Source organism: Typopeltis vanoorti, chromosome 15 (assembly GCF_054136105.1).
Source record: "Typopeltis vanoorti isolate ZY-2024b chromosome 15, IOZ_Tvanoo_1.0, whole genome shotgun sequence".
Classification (NCBI taxonomy): Eukaryota; Metazoa; Arthropoda; class Arachnida; order Uropygi; family Thelyphonidae; genus Typopeltis; species Typopeltis vanoorti.
Genome location: NC_143563.1, coordinates 70,584,920 through 70,603,214, shown reverse-complemented (window position 1 = coordinate 70,603,214; position 18,295 = coordinate 70,584,920). Strand labels below are relative to the sequence as shown.

The window sequence follows — 18,295 nt, the reverse complement described above, 5'->3', positions numbered from 1 at the left end:
ATATCCCTTTTTTACATTAGTCGTCATGTAACTTTCTACCATTCAAGTAATCACCTCATGGTCACTCTCACCAACTGGGGAATATTAAGTACCTCATTTACAATAACATCCTCTGATGAGATAGTCAAACCCAAGACACTTGATCTGCATATACCCTCTGTTATGTATTATCTAAGGTAATTGTCCCTCAAAAACGTAAGAACTTCATTCTTTTTGCTTTTAGATTATGTGTCTTCATTCAGTCTATATTATCATAATTAAATTATCTATAATGATCACTCTTTTCTTTCTTCCCACTCTGTAAACCACTCTAGGTAGTTTTCCTAAAATTTTTAGGCCTCCAACGACGTAAATTGTCTCATCGAAAGCGATGGTAATCATCTTCCGTTTAGAAGTTCATGATAAATGTAATACGCTAACACCTCGTTGGAGGTTGGCTAAATTTAAACTACCACTCTGAGTATTACGATTTAGCATTCTTATCTCACACAGTAAGTCTTATCAGTTGTACAGTATATTTTTAGGATCAAAACTTGGTGGCAGTTTTCTGATTTCCTTGCCATACTTTTCCTGAAATCGTTTGCATAAATGAACTGAACTTCAAATAATGAAGAATGATGTATACAAAGTGTCAAGTCTTTTTATAGTAGATATCTAAGAGGCTGATTACCAAAATGGATATTCCACATCATATTTTTGTGCAAAAATGAGTTGATCGTTGAAGCAGTTTGAATAATCGAGAATAATTATTATCTCTGAGATTATTGTTTTTACTGTGTATTATAAGATTTCATTCTAAATATGCAATATATGATATAATTCCGAGGCATTTTGAAGTGAAGGTATGTCACCTGGTTTCACTCTGAGCTGGTGGGGTCTCTCTTTCCGGAAACTCGAATTTTTTATCTACAGAACAAGCAAACTGTCATCCACTGATCTCCTACCCCTGATCTTATCCCATCATATCCTTCCCCTTCCACAAAAATTTTCTATTTTCATCCCCCTCCTAAAGTATTCACTGCCGACTTTTAATATAATAAAAAAGTCGGGTTTTTTCAAAAAGTTCACATATCCGTTGCCTCACCAATAATTCTCCCATATCTCTCTACCCCCATTTTCCCACCCCCCCTTTCCTTTAACAGTAGATGAATGTATATCGCCACACACCGGGATGCCGCTGAATAAGAAGACAGTCAGCAACATCCTAAAAAGGTATTTCTGAATTTTATCCTCCTACTTAATCTTCATATATCTGGCTGTATAAAACATCAGTAATGCCCTAAAATTTGAGTAAAAATCCAATGATATTATAAAAAAGGGGCACTCCTAAACAAAAATACGCTAAATAGACATAAAAATAATATTGACTTAGAAGAGCAACATGGAAACTTTTCCAGAAATAATACCTATGAATATGCAAATTCTGGACAGTTGTTTTTCAAGTGTTGTAATACTAAGACAACGCTCGTAAAAATAACAAAATAAATTCTGTAACTCCTTTTACTCGAGGGGAATAGACTGAATTCCATAAAAATGAGCTAACGCCTTTTATTCCCGTATATGGAGTAGGTGAGGCCGTTTTAGCTCTGTTCAACGTTTTGAGACTGAGTGGGCAGTTCAGTTTCCACTGTAGCCATTCAGAGATAAATGGCCCAAGGCTACCACTAATTAGAGCAGCATGCAGTGAAGAGACAGCTAACAAGTGCTACTTTGTGGTCCCAAACTATAACACAATATTTTTAATGTCTGAAATAGTGTGGGTTCTACCGTCGATTTTCTTTAGTTCACGGGACGAAAAGCCCGAGTTTCCGTGAGAAACAGCTCGTTTGCCCTTGCCGGAGATCGACTAACGCGAAAACCGGTCGAAAAAAGGCTTAGAAAATTTCCTCTAAGTGCTGAATAGATTTGAAATCAAATCTTCCTTCATGAGGTCAAGCGCCGTGTTGTGCAAACGCCACATCCGCTGAACTATACATAACAAAAGTTGGTCGATTGGTAGAGCCTCTGCTACTAATGGGTCACTCAAAAAGTTAAACAAGCTTGAGAGCGGTTAGTAGTTGGAAGGGAACAAATCGTTCGATGCTTTTGCACACTCTCCCTCGATGTGTCTTTGGACTCCCTGGAGGTGTCAAATAATAATAATAATTTTTAGAGAAGTGTGTTTTAGTATTTTAATTACATCCTCTCTTTAAAACTCGCTTGAAATTATGCCCGTTAGGTGTCTTCCCTCAACATGTGTTGAGAAATTCTTGCCAGTATTGTGGTCGTGTCTGCTTAAATTATGCACAGCTGATTGGTAACTTTGCTTATAGCAACGGTAGTTTCATGATGGATTGAATGAAAGCTGTCATTTATATTTGATATTGTTTTTAATAATGAATATAGACGGAATTCGTAATCTATAAGTATTACGAAATATCAATAAACTTAAATTTTTATTTTATTCTTTGATTCTTCTTGTTACTTTCTTTTGTGTACGTCATTGTGCCTGCCAAAATATGAATTCCTTCAAATTAACAAGTCGTTCACTTTTGAGATTTTACTGTGATAAACATTTATCTAAGTGTCATTCAGTGAGATGTTTAAATTCAAGTGTTTTAAAATACTTTTCGACCAACTTCAAAAGGAGAATAATGAAATATGGAATCTTCACTGCAGGAACCTGTACCTTTGCCTGTGTTGGAGTTTATTGTATACTGCATTATTCAGTGAAAGAAATACAATGCGAGAAGATATCTGAAAACAAATATCGGACATCTTTTTCTCTTGAAGAAGCCATTAAAAAAAGTAGAGATTTAATTCAAAGATTCAAGGTTTGTGAACTGATGCTTCTTAGAGCATGCGCTGCCCAGATGGTCACAATATATAAATAAATAAAATACTAATAACAAAATAAAATAACTTTTTCTTTTAGTCTTGATTTTGAGAAGACTCAAATCTAGACAAGATTATTTCTCCTTGTAAATATGTTCAATTATTGCCTCCTTGTCATCCAGAAAATGAAGTTTGCTCAAGGCATTACTATGTAGAGTTAATAGCTGTTCAGAGGTGAACAGCTATTAATTCTATACCATTGAATATTGTTTTCACATTTAGGGTGGTGTTCCTAAGAACTCCCTTGAATAATAAATAATATGTGAATAATGGTTCATCAACCCAGTTGTTTTCAGAAGAGAACAGTTAGGTTGATTAATGACCCATATTTCATCATTTACAGATAAATGTTCAGTTTCTGCTTTTACATTTTCTATAAATATTTTCATGGATAATGTTAATCAGAATTGGCATTCATAATTTCTCTGCTCTCTTCTAAATCTATTAAAACATGTGCAGAAGCTATTCACTACCCTTCCAAAGTCACATAACAGATTGTTCATCCTTTTCATTTGTTTCTTCTATCCTATAAGAAAAGTCTTCCATCATGTATCTTTCCTGAATAGTACAATCTACAGGTCTTCAGTGTTAACAGAAGTTTCTTTTATTTCCTTGCCTTTCTGCCCATCGTAATGGTTTGTAAATACTTGTGGAATCAGTACTACTAATTGTTCATCCTCTCCTAGATAGGATTACTAAAAAAAGAAAAAAAAACAAGGAAAGGATACTATCTCCTAATTAAGTTTACATATTTAATGTATATCAAAATTAAATTAAATATTAGCAAAATTTAAAAAATGGTCCTGTTCACAGAGAGCTGCTTCTTGAATTTTGAGAAATTAAATATGCAATATTTTTTACTGTGACTCTATAAGTTTTATTGACTATCCTATCCCGTTCCCTCAGCCTGGCTGGGGTAGCTATATATGAGATGATTATGAGCAAGGTGGTTTCCCCGTTGCCTTCCTTGCCATACTATATATTTATGATTATAGTTGTGTGTTCACTGGACTGGTTTGCCTGTTTTGAGGGATGAAAAACCTGAGTTACTGGGAGAAAAAACACTTCGCCTCCGTATGAGACTGGTAAAGAGACCAGATAAAGGTTTCTCATGTCATAGATGGGAATCGAACCCAGGTCTTTCTGACCAAAGGGCTTCGTCTATACTGACTGAGCTATAGAGGCTCCTTTTATTGACTACTATATGCATATTAAACTAATAACTGCAGTTCTTCCATAGAGACAGAATAGGCTTTCCACAGTTAGTGTTAGAACTCCATTAAATGTTATTGATAACTGTAACATTCTTGTGACCTTTCTGATGATAAATTCTATTCAGTGTGGATGAAAGAAGTTGTATATAGATAGAAAACTTTTCCTGTGAAAGACAAAATTGTTTTTTAAATGACAGAGTTGAATAGAAAAGATATGGTACAGAAAATCAAGTTTCTGTTCAGTGACTGGAATATTATATAGGAAATATGTTAGGTATGAATTTGTTGCCTGTAAATAGAGCAGTAATCCATTGTTTCTACTGAACAAACAAACAGAAAGAGGTGAATATGCCCTGTATAAATAATGATTACCATAACAAAGACCTACATTTTCAAAATAATGTATCTTATGAAATGTCAAGTAGCTGCTGACACCACAGCATTTTCTTTTAATAATGACCTTTGGCAAAGAGAAAGCATTCACCTCTGGAATCTTCCATACATATTAAAATGCAAATCATCATCTAGGATACTATCCTACTTCCAATGTTATATATAAATCCTCCATAGCTGACTCAGCAATGATAATTGCTAACTGATGAATTCAGTTAGCAAGCCATAGTAAGACTAGAGGCCAGCCAAAGTTAGACAAAGGTAGCCAGATGGTTGCATGTGAGTCATTCTGCAGTTCACAAACTTGAGGAACAAATTCCAACAGTTGCAAACAGCATCCTATAAATACAGTGGTGACCAGTATCTCCAGATTATATGCCCATTGAAACAGGAGTGCTATCCTGTTTCAATGTACTTGTCAAGGCAACAAAATCCCCCCCCCCTGCGCCTTCATATCTGATTTTCAAGCATAGGCAAGCACCCTCTATAAGTAGTATTAGTACTTATGCTTAACCATGGGGTGTGTGCAGGCTCACATTAGAAGACACAAGTCCCAACTTATCTTTTCTGCTATCATAACTCTTCCAAATTACACATTCAGAACCATTATGATAACTGTTCAGGTAATTTGAAACTCCTATTCTTGAATTGCTGATTACCTGAATTCCTGTTCAGCTACCATAAAACACAATCCTCCTATTTGGTCTCTACTGACCACATTAGGACACAACTGAGAGGGCTTCTTTATTACTGAAACTTGCTAATCCTTTAAAAGATTTAATAAGGAGCATAATACCACCAACTTTCTGCCAGAAATTACGAAAGTCTCTTTCATGATGTATTGAAGCATTGACTAGAGCAAGGACCAGACTCTTAATTTCTCTCAAGAAAGACATATATTTTTAGCATCTTCACTTGTTCCATGGTGTTTGGTAGGATAGTGTATGATGTCTTGTTATCATCTTCTCCATAATTAAGACACCATTACACATATCTTTAGGTTTGTAGGAGAAACAATATGATATGACTTTCTATAAGGAAAAAAGCCACCTCTGTTTGAGATATAATGGATGTATCAAAAACAGAGGTGGTTTGAGACATATGGATATTGAATGCTACATCAAATAATATACAGTGCCAGATTTATATTTTATGTTGTCATAGGCTAGAAATACATATAAGGCTATACTTTTCCAAAGAGACTAATCTACTATATGTACTATTAAAGTGATTTGCAGTTTACTTTATTAAAACACACGAAAAACTTATTTTTCAAGGGCTTTCACATTATATGAGGCTGTTGGCAGAGGTAGACACCAATGAAACAACAAAGAAAAAGGGTAGAACATGACATGGTAATACATAACTGTGACTAAGCATGTGTAAATTGTTACTTCAAAACTACTGGTAGATACCAATAGATGGTGATATAATGAATGGGTATATTAGCTAGTTCTTGATACTGGGTACTACCTTTTGTGTTGATATAGTGGAAAGAGAGAAAGTATGCACATTTGTAATCAAAATAAATACATGAAGGAAAAACACGTGCATGCTAGAGAAATGATTTTAACACTGACATTATGTAAAATTAAATTTTGGGCCTCCCAGTTTTTTTTTTCCTGATGCTCAAAATTTATGAAGTCAAAATTTGATAATGATTGCTTAAAAATTACTTAAAAATTAGATTTTAAGTAATGAAACTAAAAAAATATCAAGTACAGAAATCATTAGACTTAAAAGTTATGATGCCACTAAAATCTTGAGGCCCAAGTCATCAGCCCATAGGTAAATTTAGCACTGATAATATGAGTATCAAAATGGTTACATTGATAACTGTTTTGATTCTTAAAATGCAAATATTCTAAATTATGTATACCTACAGTTTTGAAAGAATCATTTGTGCTTCTTTGGTTAGAAAGATATGGATTTGAATGTGAGGAAAATTTACAAATGCACTTGATACAAAGGCTTTTCAGCTGGAGATGAATTAGCAGTTCTCATGTGCAGATGGCTAGATTTTTTTTTTTCATCCCCAGAATTTTCCCTATAAAACAAAATGACTAGAGATGTGCAGTTGGCAGACATGATACACTTGCCTCATAGTCTGAGTTATTCCCTATAATCCTAAACAGCAAAATATATTCTAAACTTTAAAATATGCTTGGAATATGTGATATTTTTGCCTGACTTCTTGATTGAGCACAGTTTAATCATTCACTAGTTTTTGTCATGCATCTCATTAATATATTTACTGCTGAGTCTTATGTATGCAGAGCTTGGACTTTTGAAGAGTTGGACTTTTTCTGACTATTGAAAGTTTAGTTGATGTGAAGAAATCAGAAGCACCGTTTCATCATCAGCCTCAGGATCCTTTTCAACATCTCTTCATCCTTTTGAAAACCAGGTGACCAAATCTGTGCACATTAGTCCATATGTGGTCTAATCAAGGTCTTATACAATGGAACAAGAATCTCCTTACTTCTACAAGTCAGTATCCTCTACATCATTCCCAGAATTCATTGTATTGTCGTCACAATTTTGGCAATGTGTCCTCTAAATTTTAGATCCTTATCCACAATCACTCCAAGATCTCTTATTTTCTCCACCTCCAACAATATATCTCCACCAAGTGTAAATTATACATCCAATCTTTGTTTCTCAAATTTTAAAACCTTACATTTTGCAACATTGAACTGCATCTTAGGAGATACTTAATGAGCAGTTCATAAAGATCTTTCAATCTTGTGAATGTGACTTCATGGAGAGATTAAGAGCAGTTGATGATGGGGAGGAGAGACTGACTGTAAGTGAGCAAGAGGTGTTTGGGGAGTTGAGTAAACTAGATGTAAATAAGGCTGTGGGACTTGATAATATATCACCGCGTATTCTGAAGGAATGTGCCAGAGAGTTGACACCTGCCTTGACATATTTTTTTAATACGAGTCTTGCACTTGGTCAAGTCCCTAAAGAGTGGAAGGAGGGCAAGATTGTGCCACTTCATAAAGGAGGTGATCGAACTCAAGCATCAAACTATAGGCCTATCTGTGTGTCAGGTGTTGTGGTTAAGTTGTTGGAGAAGCTTGTGAGAACTAGGATCCAGAGTTGGGTTGACAACAATGGTATAATCTTTGATGGACAGCATGGATTTGCTAAAGGGAGGTCGTGTTTTAGTAATCTACTTACTTATTACAATAAAGTGACTGCTTCCTTGGACAGAGGAGAAGGATACACAGTAATATACTTGGATTTCGCAAAAGCTTTTGATAGAGTGCCTCATGATAAGTTGACAGTCAAACTAGAGCAGATGGGGTTGGATATTAGATTAGTGCATTGGATTGGAGACTGGCTATCTGATAGGTATCAACAAGTTGTGTATGGGGGTGCAATATCCAGGAAAAGGAAAGTCACTAGTGGAGTGCCTCAGGGATCTGTTTTAGGGCCATTACTATTTAACTTGTATATTAATGATATTGGCGAAGATTTGGATGGAGATATTCAGTTGTTTGCAGATGATGCAAAGTTGGGACGAACCATAAAGAGTAGTGAAGATGTTGTGGCCTTGCAAGAAGACTTGAATAAATTGAGTGATTGGGCAAGCAAATGGGGATGTGAGTTCAATGTTGCAAAATGTAAGGTTTTAAAATTTGGAAAACAAAGATGGGATGCAGAATTTATGCTTGGTGAAAATATATTGTTGGAAGTAGAGGAAATAAGAGATCTGGGAGTGATAGTGGATAAGGATCTAAAATTTAGGGGTCACATCGCCAAAATTGTGAAGACAACACAAAGACTTCTGGGAATGATGAGGAGGACACTGACATGTAGAAGTAGGGAGATTCTTGTTCCATTGTATAAGGCTTTGATTAGGCCACACATGGACTATTGTGCCCAGATTTGGTCACCTGGTTTTCAGAAGGATGAAGAGATGTTGGAAAGGGTCCAAAGGCGACTGACTAAGGTAGTTTCTGACCTCTGGAATGTCGAGTATGAGGAAAGATTGAAAAGATGTAATTTGCAGAGACTAGTGGAGAGAAGGAAGAGGGGAGATATGATAGAGACCTACAAGTTGGTAAGGGGTTGCTATAGGATCAATGGTGGAGAAGTTCTACAGCGAATAGTGGGAGATCAGGGGAGAACCAGAGGTCATCCCTGGAAACTGTATAAAGAGGGTGTGAGTAGGGGAGTGAGAGGCAGGTTTTTTTCGTGCAGAGTTGTGAATGATTGGAATGCCTTGCCTGAGAGTGTGGTGTCTGCAGGGAGTTTGAATGTGTTTAAGACCCGGTATGATGAGATGTGTGTGAGATAAAAGGACCTCCTAGATGAGTCTTTGACTCCATGAGGTCTTGTTTAATAATAATAATAATAATAATAATCTCCACTCCTGAACCCATTCACTCAATCTATTCAAGTCTTTTTGTAAGATCAGAACATCTGCTCTATTCCTCATAGTTCATCCTAACTTTGCATCATTTGCAAACACCTGAATGTCCAAATCTTCCCCAATATTCTGGGATATTTCTCCCCCATACACAACTTGCTGATACCTATCAAATAGCCATTCTCTAATCCAGTGCACTAGTCTAATATCAAACCCAATCTGCTCTAGTTTGACTATCAGGTTATCATATGATAATCTATTGGAAGCCTTTGCAGAATCTAAGTATATTACTGTGTATCCATCTTCTTTGTCCAATGAAGCCATTACCTTATTGTAATAAGTAAGTAGATTACTAAAACATGACCTCCCTTTAGAAAATACATGCTGTCCATCGTAGATAATACTACTGTTGTCAACCCAATTCTGGATCCTGGTTCTCACCAGCCACTTCAACTAACACACAAATAGGTCTATAATTTTGATACTTGAATTCTGTCATCTCCCTTATGAAGTGACACAATCTTGCCTTCCATCCACTTCTTTGGAACTTGACCCAGTGCAAGACTCATATTAAACAAATATATCAAGGCAGATGCCAACTCCCTGGCACATTCCTTCAAAGTACATGGTATATATTATCAAGTCCCATAGCCTTATTAACATCAAGTATGCTCAATTCCCCATATACCTCTTCCTCACTTATAGTCAGTCTCTCCTCCTCATCTTAAGACCTCATGGAGTCAGACTCATCTAAGATATCCTTTTCTCATATACACACACATACACAGCTCATCATACATTGCCTTAAACACATTCAAATTCTCTGCAGACATTGCATTTCTATGTTCATTTTTTTATGCATTTTTATGTGTAACACATAATGTAATGTGTGTATAACCCACCACATTTTTATGTCATTTTGTGACTGTTTGAACATGCTGGTTATTACAAAGCCCATTTTATTCATTGTTACTGATTTTAAACTAAACATGTTTGGTCGTTTATATAATTAAAATACAAACTTATTTATTACTGACCATTACAAAAAACAAACTACATTAGAGCCTACCAGTTTCGCCAGCAAACTGTCTGGCTTTTTCAAGGCGTTTACAGAGACATAAAAACTAGTAAATGCAAATTGAAAGGAACATGAAAAATGTTGTAAACCAACTAGTAGCTAAGGTTACACATTTGCATGACAGAGAGGACTTGTTGTTATTCATTATTACGCATGTGTGTTTGTTGTAAACGTTTAATGTGATTACTGGCTTCATTTCATCTCTTCACTTCTTTTGGCCAAATGTTACAATTTCTGATTAGTTGGTTTGTTTCATTATGGTTTTTTATTGTAGGGTCTCTGTCTAGGATCTTATAGGTGGAGTTGTCTGTTAGTAATACGTTTAACTTATCATAATAATCTTTAGAGTTAAGGATAACTGTAGAATTTCCTTTATCAGCCTTTGTAATAATGATATCTTTATTTTTCTTCAAGTTGAGAATGCCTTTCTATCATAAAGAGACATATTGAGAATAGGTTATTTTGCTTTGGCTAGGATTATCGTACTTTTGAATCTAATAGTGTTGGCTATGTTTTGCGGTAGTGGATATAGGCCTTTTTCAATTCCACACATGAAATCCATTTTAGGAATGTTTTTGGGCATAATCGCAAAGTTAAAACCTTTTTTTTGAGAATGTCAAATTCATTTTTTGTGAGACTGTGATTTGACAAATTAAAAATCACTTTGTATCTGGGAGGGTGTTTTGCATCCGATTTTTTCTTGTAAAGTTCATTGAATTTCCTAATTTGTTTGTCCTTATAAAGTTTGAAAGTTTTTTCATAACCGTGTTGTATCATTTGATCTAATTGATCAAATGATACAACAGAAAAAGTGGCAACACACCTTCATACTTAAAAAACTCAGCCCACTTCAAAGCCAGCATAGAAAACCTTACACTCAAACACACTGATGTAGTGGTCAGTTTTAATGTCTCCTCCTTATTCACAAATGTCCCACTCAAAGAATCCTTAGAGCTAATCCAAGCTAAATTTCCTCCCGATATCATAGCCCTATTTTAGTTCACAACGAACTCAGGCTATTTTGTTTGGCAAGGAAAATTCTACAAAGAAATAGAGGGGACAGCCATGGGTTCTCCACTCTCCCCACTCCCCAAAAGTCCCCATATAAAAGTTGGCCCCTTGGCCAACTTTTATATGGAGACTTTTGAAGAGAAAGCCTTAAACTCTGTCCCACAAAAACCAACCATATGGTTTTGCTATGTTGATGATGTGTTCGATATTTGGCCACATGGCTCCGATGCACTCCTCTCCTTCTTAACACACTTAAACAACCAACACCCCAGAATCAAATTCACCCTGGGAGAAGGAAAAAAAACAACTGCCCTCCTTTCTTAGACACACTAGTTTCCCGCCAGCCTGATGGAACCTTGGTTCCATCAGGCTGGCGGGTGACTAGTTTGTAGTTCTCTCAGTCTGTAGAAAACCCATCCATACAGGCAGATACATTCACCACAATCCCCCCCCTCACAACAATATAGAGTCATTAAGACACTACACAACAGGGCTAAACTTATCTGTTCAAATGACAATGTCTTAACCACAGAACTAAACCACATTCTCAACACTTTCTCAGCCAATGGCTACTCCCCCCCCCCCAAAAAAAAATCCAAAAAATATTGAAACCAATAAGCCACAACCCCCCCCCCCAACAAGAATTACTCTAAATCCATCACCATACCTTATATCCGAGGCACCTCGGAAAAAATTACAAAAATCCTAAAAAAACATGGCTTAACTTCTTGTTACAGACCATATAAAAAATTGGCATCCCTTATCTGCTCTACTAAAGACCAACCTCCTCCCCTAGACCTACCTGGTGTATACCAGGTCCCTTGCAGCTGTAAGCTGTCCTACTTAGCCAAATAGGCAGGACAGCTAATATCAGAATTTCAGAACACAAGGATTACATCCAGTTTCACCAATACAGCCACTCTGGTCTTGCAGACCATGCGCTGGATACCAGCCATAGAATATGGTGGAAGAAAGCCACGATAATACACTGTACTAAATTCAAATACGAAAGGCTTTTCATGGAATCAGCCTCAGCCCTAAGAAACAATCCAACCTTGAACAAATTTGGGTGCATGAGACTGCCCCAAATTTGGGAAACCTACATCAGAAGACCTTCAGCCCAACATTGCTCACTAGGGGACACTATCAGGACTTTTAGGAGAAAGAATAGCTTCCTGCTTCATCCCCATTTATTGTTTGCTGTGCTTGCATGCACGTGTCTTGCTTTTAAGTTCCTGTGAAAATGGCAATGTGATGTTGCCGAAATCTTGGAAGTGTATTAAAATTTATTTTAATGTATATCCTGGTATACATTGTATTTCCTTAAGCTATTTAGTAAAAATGCATAACCAACGTCTACGCCTTTCCACGAGAAGTAAAAATAACATAAATGTGGTTTGATTTTTTTCAGGTGCCACCACGTCATGAAAAACTGATGATAATTAATATTTTTGCCTCGACATTTGTAGTTATACATGATAAAAATTAGACATAGCATTACATATATAGGTGGCTGCATACTCTTTTAGAGGAACTATACTGAAAGAAGCAGGGGAGGCAAGGGATATGGAGGTGATGATTGAAAAAAGAGAAAGGGAATTATAAGGCAGGTGATTATAACAATCTTAGAAATCAGCTTGAGGCAGTTCCATAGAAGGAGGAATTGGAAGGGTGAGATATCATCAGTACCTTGGGATCTTGTGAAGGAATATTTATTAGCAGCAATAGCAAGTTGTATACCACGAATGAAGAAGAGAACACAGTTTGGTGTGGATGTCAAACAATATCAAACGGGAACTGCAGGTAAAAAGAAGGTTATGGAAGAGATATATAAGGAGGGAGTTGGAGAGCAGATGCATGAATATAAGACTCAGGCCAGGAGAATGATTGGTCTGGTAAGGATGGCAAAACTAGAATATGAGAAGAGAAAATCCTAAAAAAATTCTAAGGAATTCTTTCGTTATGTAGCCAGTAGAAGGAGAAATAATTGTGGAAGAATGACATTGTTGAATAAAAATGGGAATAGAATGACTGATGCAAAGGACATAATGGAGTTGTTCAATGAACACTTTATTGGTTTTAATACTAGATAAGAAAGTTTTGAGGTTCAGATGTGCAAGAAGAGTGTGTTTCAAATACTGAGTACTCTGAACATCAATAAAGCAATAGGACTGGATGGGATTTCACCATGAGTTTTGAGAAAAACTGACATTTCCGGCCTGGATTTTCAATGAAAGTCTGGCTATGGGAAAGGTGTCCAAGGAGGGTGAGATAGTGCCATTGCATAAGGGTAGTAGCAGACTGGAAGTGTCAAACTAAAAGCCAGTTTGTATTTCATCAGTAGTTAAGATTTTGGAGAAATTAGTGAGGGATCATTTACAGAATTGGACAAATGGAGGGGTAATGTTATCTGTGAGATTCAGCATGGATTTGTTAAGGGAGCAATCTTGTTTTCGTAATATGATTGCCTCTTATAATAGTGACAAGAGCAGTTGATGAGGGAAAGGCATATTCTGTCATTTTTTGATTTTACAAAGGCATTTGACATGATACCACATGATAAGCTGATATTTAAGTTGCAGCATGTGAGTTTAGATGTTAGAGGTTAGTGAAATGGATTCAAGATTGGCTATCTAATAGGTATCAGAGAGTTGTGTATGAGGGAGCAGTATCAAGGAAGCAGAAAGTTACGTGAGGTCCCACGGGGCCCAGTACTCGGACCTGTATTGTTTAACCTTTATATCAATGATATTGACAATAGGACTGCAGGGGGGGGATATTCAATTGTTTGCAGATGATGTGAAGCTGGGAAGGGTTATTAGTAATAGTGCAAATGTGGTAGCCCTACAAGAAGATTTGAATAAACTGGACAGATGGGAAAATGTAGGTATCAGTTTAATTCCGCTAAAAGTCTTGAAGTTTGGGATACATCGATGGTAGGCTTCATATTCTGTTGGAGGAAGTGGGGGGGGGGAGGCAAGGGATCTTGGGGTGATGATTGATAGAAATAGAAACCTGAAATTCAGGGAACATATTGCAATGGTGGTGAAGGTAACTCAAGAGGATTGCTGCAATACTGAGAAGGAATGCTGACCTGCAGAGATAAGAGTTGTCATTCCATTGTATAGAGCCCTGATCAGACCACGCCTGGACTATTGTGTTCAAATTTGGTCCTCACGATTTGAAGGGGATAAATTAACCATGGAAAGAGTGCAGAGACGGATAACAAAGATAATATCTGAACTGTACAATGTTAGTTATGTGGATAGGCTGAGGGAATGTGGATTACAGAGTGGGATAGGTAGAAGGAGGGGTGATATGATTGAGACTTTTAAGTTGAGAGGTAGCTATTAGGTTGACACTGAAGGAGTTCTTTCATTTGGTGGAACAGGGAGAAGGAGTGAGGACAAGGAGAATGTATTGCTTGATAGAATGGTGAGAGCATGAACAGTCAATAGATTCAGAAAGTGGTATGATAGACTATCTTTTCTAGGGTAGGCCTCCCACGATGAGTCTTGTCACTCCATGGAGGCCTGAATAATCATCATAATAATAATGATAATAATTAACCAAAGCTTATAAATTGAGCAGATCAGGGATTGAAAACAATTATGATATATTAGGGAACAATGGTACTCTGCTCAGGCTGACAACTGATTAGTGAGATATCTGCCTCACTTGTTAGCTAACACAAACTTGTTCATACCTATCCATATGTATAATACACTGGAGATTTAAAAAAAAAATGATAGATCTTAACATAAACTAATATTCACATTACTGTTTCATTGAAGATTTTAAATATATAATGTATTTATTTTTTATTAATGATATCTTCTGTTTCAAGAATTCTCCATTTTATGACTGATACTAAAGTGCAAGTTTAGTTGCAAGAATTCCTGACATGCAGGAATTCAAGTCTGTTTTGAAAAAAAATTAATCATTTGAAAAGTGTAATATATCCCAGAAGCTAACCAGATAAAACTTATTTATAAAAATATCCTAGAAATAATTTTGAAAAAAACCAACTTATACATGCATTATTTATGTATATATAAGCTATAAATTAAAAGATACTAGAAATTATATACTTATTATACATTGCGGGCATTATACATATCCACAAGGAGATGTACTTTGCATTATGGGATACTAAGGCAAGTGATGTGAAGTCATTAGCTTCTTTATACAAGTTGCCCCCAGTCCTGAAAATAGTTCAGGCACAAACTTGTTTGCTTACTTGGATAAAGGATTAAACCAAGTATATAATTTCTTGGTATCTTTAATTTATAGTATAACCAAGTGGAAAATCTTCCAACAATATATATATATATATTTATATAAAAGCTGGTTTGTAATATACTATGTAATATGCTATTTTATTAATAAAATTTATGCATTAAATATAAAACATTAAAATATTTATGCAGGATGAGATGGGAGCTCCAGGAGTAGTTGTTGGAGTCAGCATAGATGGAGAAACAGTATGGGAAGAAGGTAAGTTATTATTATTATCAGACCTCCATGAAGTCAAAGGACTCCTCGCGGAAAGTCTATATTCTCTTACACATAAAGATCATCGAACTGTGCCCTAAACCCATTCACAGTTTCTGCACCTACTACACTTTCAGGCATTCCACTCACCAATCACTCTCCATGCAAAGAACTTGCTTCTCACTCCCCTGCTTACACCCTCACAGCTTCCAAGGATGGCTTCTAGTTCCATCATTGCCTCTCTTTACTCTATGAAAAATCTCCTCCACATTACTCTGGTAACAACCTCTTACCAACTTGTATGTCTCAATCATATCCTCTCTTCTTCTATTTACAAAGCTCTGCAAGTTGCATTCCCTCAATTTCTCATGTCTGACATTTCATAGACCTGATAATAACTTTATCACTCCCAGATCTCTCATCTTCTCCACTTTCTTCAAAATTTCTCCACTCTGCATACCAAATTTCAAGACCTTACCCTTGCAACATTAAACTTGTAGCTCCACTCATTTGCCTGGTCACAGCAAATGAGTGGAGCTACAAGTTTAATCCTCCTACAAGGCCTCAACATCTATTCAACTTCTCATAGCTCTTCCCAACTTTGCATCATCAACAGACAGCTTCACATCTGCAGTTAAGCTGGTCACAGTGTCATTAATGTAAAAGTTAATAATAATGGCCCCAAAACAGATCCCTGTTGCACTCCACTAGTGACCTTCCTCTTTTCAGATATACTATTCCATACTCAACCTACTGATACCTATCTGATAGCCAGTCAGCTGTCCAATTCACTAGTTTATTATCTCATCCCATAATTTTCAGTTTAGCTGTTAGCTTGTCAAGTGGCAGTCTATCAAAGGTCTTTGAAAAATCCAAATATACCGCCAGATATGCATCGAGTGAAATTGTCACTAACTTCTCTAACCAGAGCCGGTTTTATCATTAGGTGAACCTGGGCAATCACCTATGGGCACCAAGACTTCGGGGTGCCAGATTTTGCTACATATAAAACTATATAAAACTAACAGGAACTCCTGTATTCCATAAAATTCTTATATGTAAGTGTACCATTTGTTTACTGGACTTATGTACACGTCCAGCAAGCCTGGATAATATTCTGTCCACCTGCTGAAAGAACATGGATAAGAAGTGTAGTTTGACAGTCATGTCCATTAGAAGGGGGCAATAATCCTTCACGCTGAAAAGAGCACTTAACTAGATTACTTGGCATATGTGGTAGCTATGTTCAGTTGCCTACAGCAAGAAATGCAGTTGCTTGTCATTTGCTCGGTAACCAGAATCTAAGTTATATCAGACTAAATACCTATGAATTATATTCATTTTGCGGCTTATTTTTATCGTATAATTATAGTTTTTAATCATGATCGTCATCCGTATCAAGGATTTAGGCCTAGCATGGCCTGTTCCGGCCTTAGAAGTCATCGTTGAATCATTTAAGAGGACGTCCTGGTTTTCTTTTTCTTAATGGCTTGTACTTTAAGGCTTGTTTTGGTAATCTTTCTGTTTTCATTCTTTGAACGTGTTCCATCCATTTATGTTTATATTTTTTAATTTTTTCTATTACTGGTTCTTGGTTTAATTCTTTCATAATATCTTTGTTTCTTTTGTGATCAAATAGGGTATACTTTGCAGTTTTTCTCATAAACTTCATTTCTGCTGTTGTTAATCTTTGTTTGTCTTTTTGTTTTATTGTCCAGATTTCGCTTCCATACATTAAGACTGGTAGGACTAATATATTGTATACTTTTAGCCTGTTTTGTTTTTGAACTAGGTTTGGTTTAAATATAGAGTTAATTACACCTGTTATTTTTGAATATTTTGCAGTTTTTACGTTTATATCTTTTTCATTTTCATATGTGATCGTACATCCTAGGTAGTTAAATGAATTCACCTGTTCTAAAATCTTGTTATCTATTACTATTTTAGTTCTTGCTGGATCTTGTCCTTTAAAGGCCATAGTTTTTGATTTTTCCGTTGATATTATCATACCATAATCCTTGGATATCTCATTTAGATTTAAAATAGCTTTCTGTAAGTTATCTTCAGAATTTGTAATTATTGTTTGGTCATCGGCAAAGAGGAGAGTGTTTAAGTTAACTTTAGGAGAAAGTTTAATTCCTTGATGTAAATTTTTATTCCATTTTATTATTATTTCATTTAAGTAGATATTAAAAAGAGTTGCTGAGAGGGGACATCCCTGTCGGGCCCCTTGGTTTATCTCTCTCTCGTATATGATAGCTCGTGATTTAGTCTTATTTGTATTTGATTATTTTCATATATACTTGTGATAGCTTTTAGGATATTATTTGGTATTTGTGTTATATGGCAATTATAGTTTGGCTGGCATTATAGTTTTTAATGCCAGCGCAAAATAAGAAATCCTTTCATACTTTCTTCACTTCATATTGTATCACTTTGGAAGATCAATGTCACTATCAATTTTTTGGCTAATTATTTTAATCACCAATACATTTTAAAATTCTCCCAGAACTTGATTGAAGATAATTATTTTTGTCAAACAATTATTGTATAAATTCATGAAAATCCGAATCTAAAAATTAATACAGGCTCCATCTGTTCCTAATTAAGTTTTCTTTTTTATTCATAACACAGTCCAATACAATATTTGCTGACTTTTATATGAGACTTGTTTTTTACTAATTTGGATGCGCTGATTTCAAATATCAAACCCATTTTTCTCTATCTCTATCACGTCAGGTTTTTCCTCTATGGCATTTTCTTTTTGCTAATTTGTAAGTTTTTGATAGTTTTAAGGAGGCAGTATACTATTTAGAGGATCAAAAAAATCGATTTTTTAGTATTATTTTC

At 35.8% G+C, this 18,295-nt stretch overlaps 1 protein-coding gene across 2 annotated transcripts in view; it reads left to right on the top strand.

Moving 5' to 3' along the window:
* Window positions 1–2,269: 2,269 nt before the first annotated feature.
* LOC150098866 (serine beta-lactamase-like protein LACTB, mitochondrial) overlaps window positions 2,270–18,295 on the top strand; it is a 166,987-nt gene continuing 150,961 nt past the window's right edge. For both annotated transcript variants that reach the window (XR_016549497.1, XM_090405065.1), the window contains exons 1-2: window positions 2,270–2,813; window positions 15,382–15,448. Coding sequence is in view for 1 of the 2 variants with exons in the window: in XM_090405065.1 (XP_090261191.1) it covers window positions 2,499–2,813; window positions 15,382–15,448 (382 nt within the window). In the remaining variant the exon portion in view is untranslated. The remainder of the gene's footprint in view (window positions 2,814–15,381; window positions 15,449–18,295) is intronic.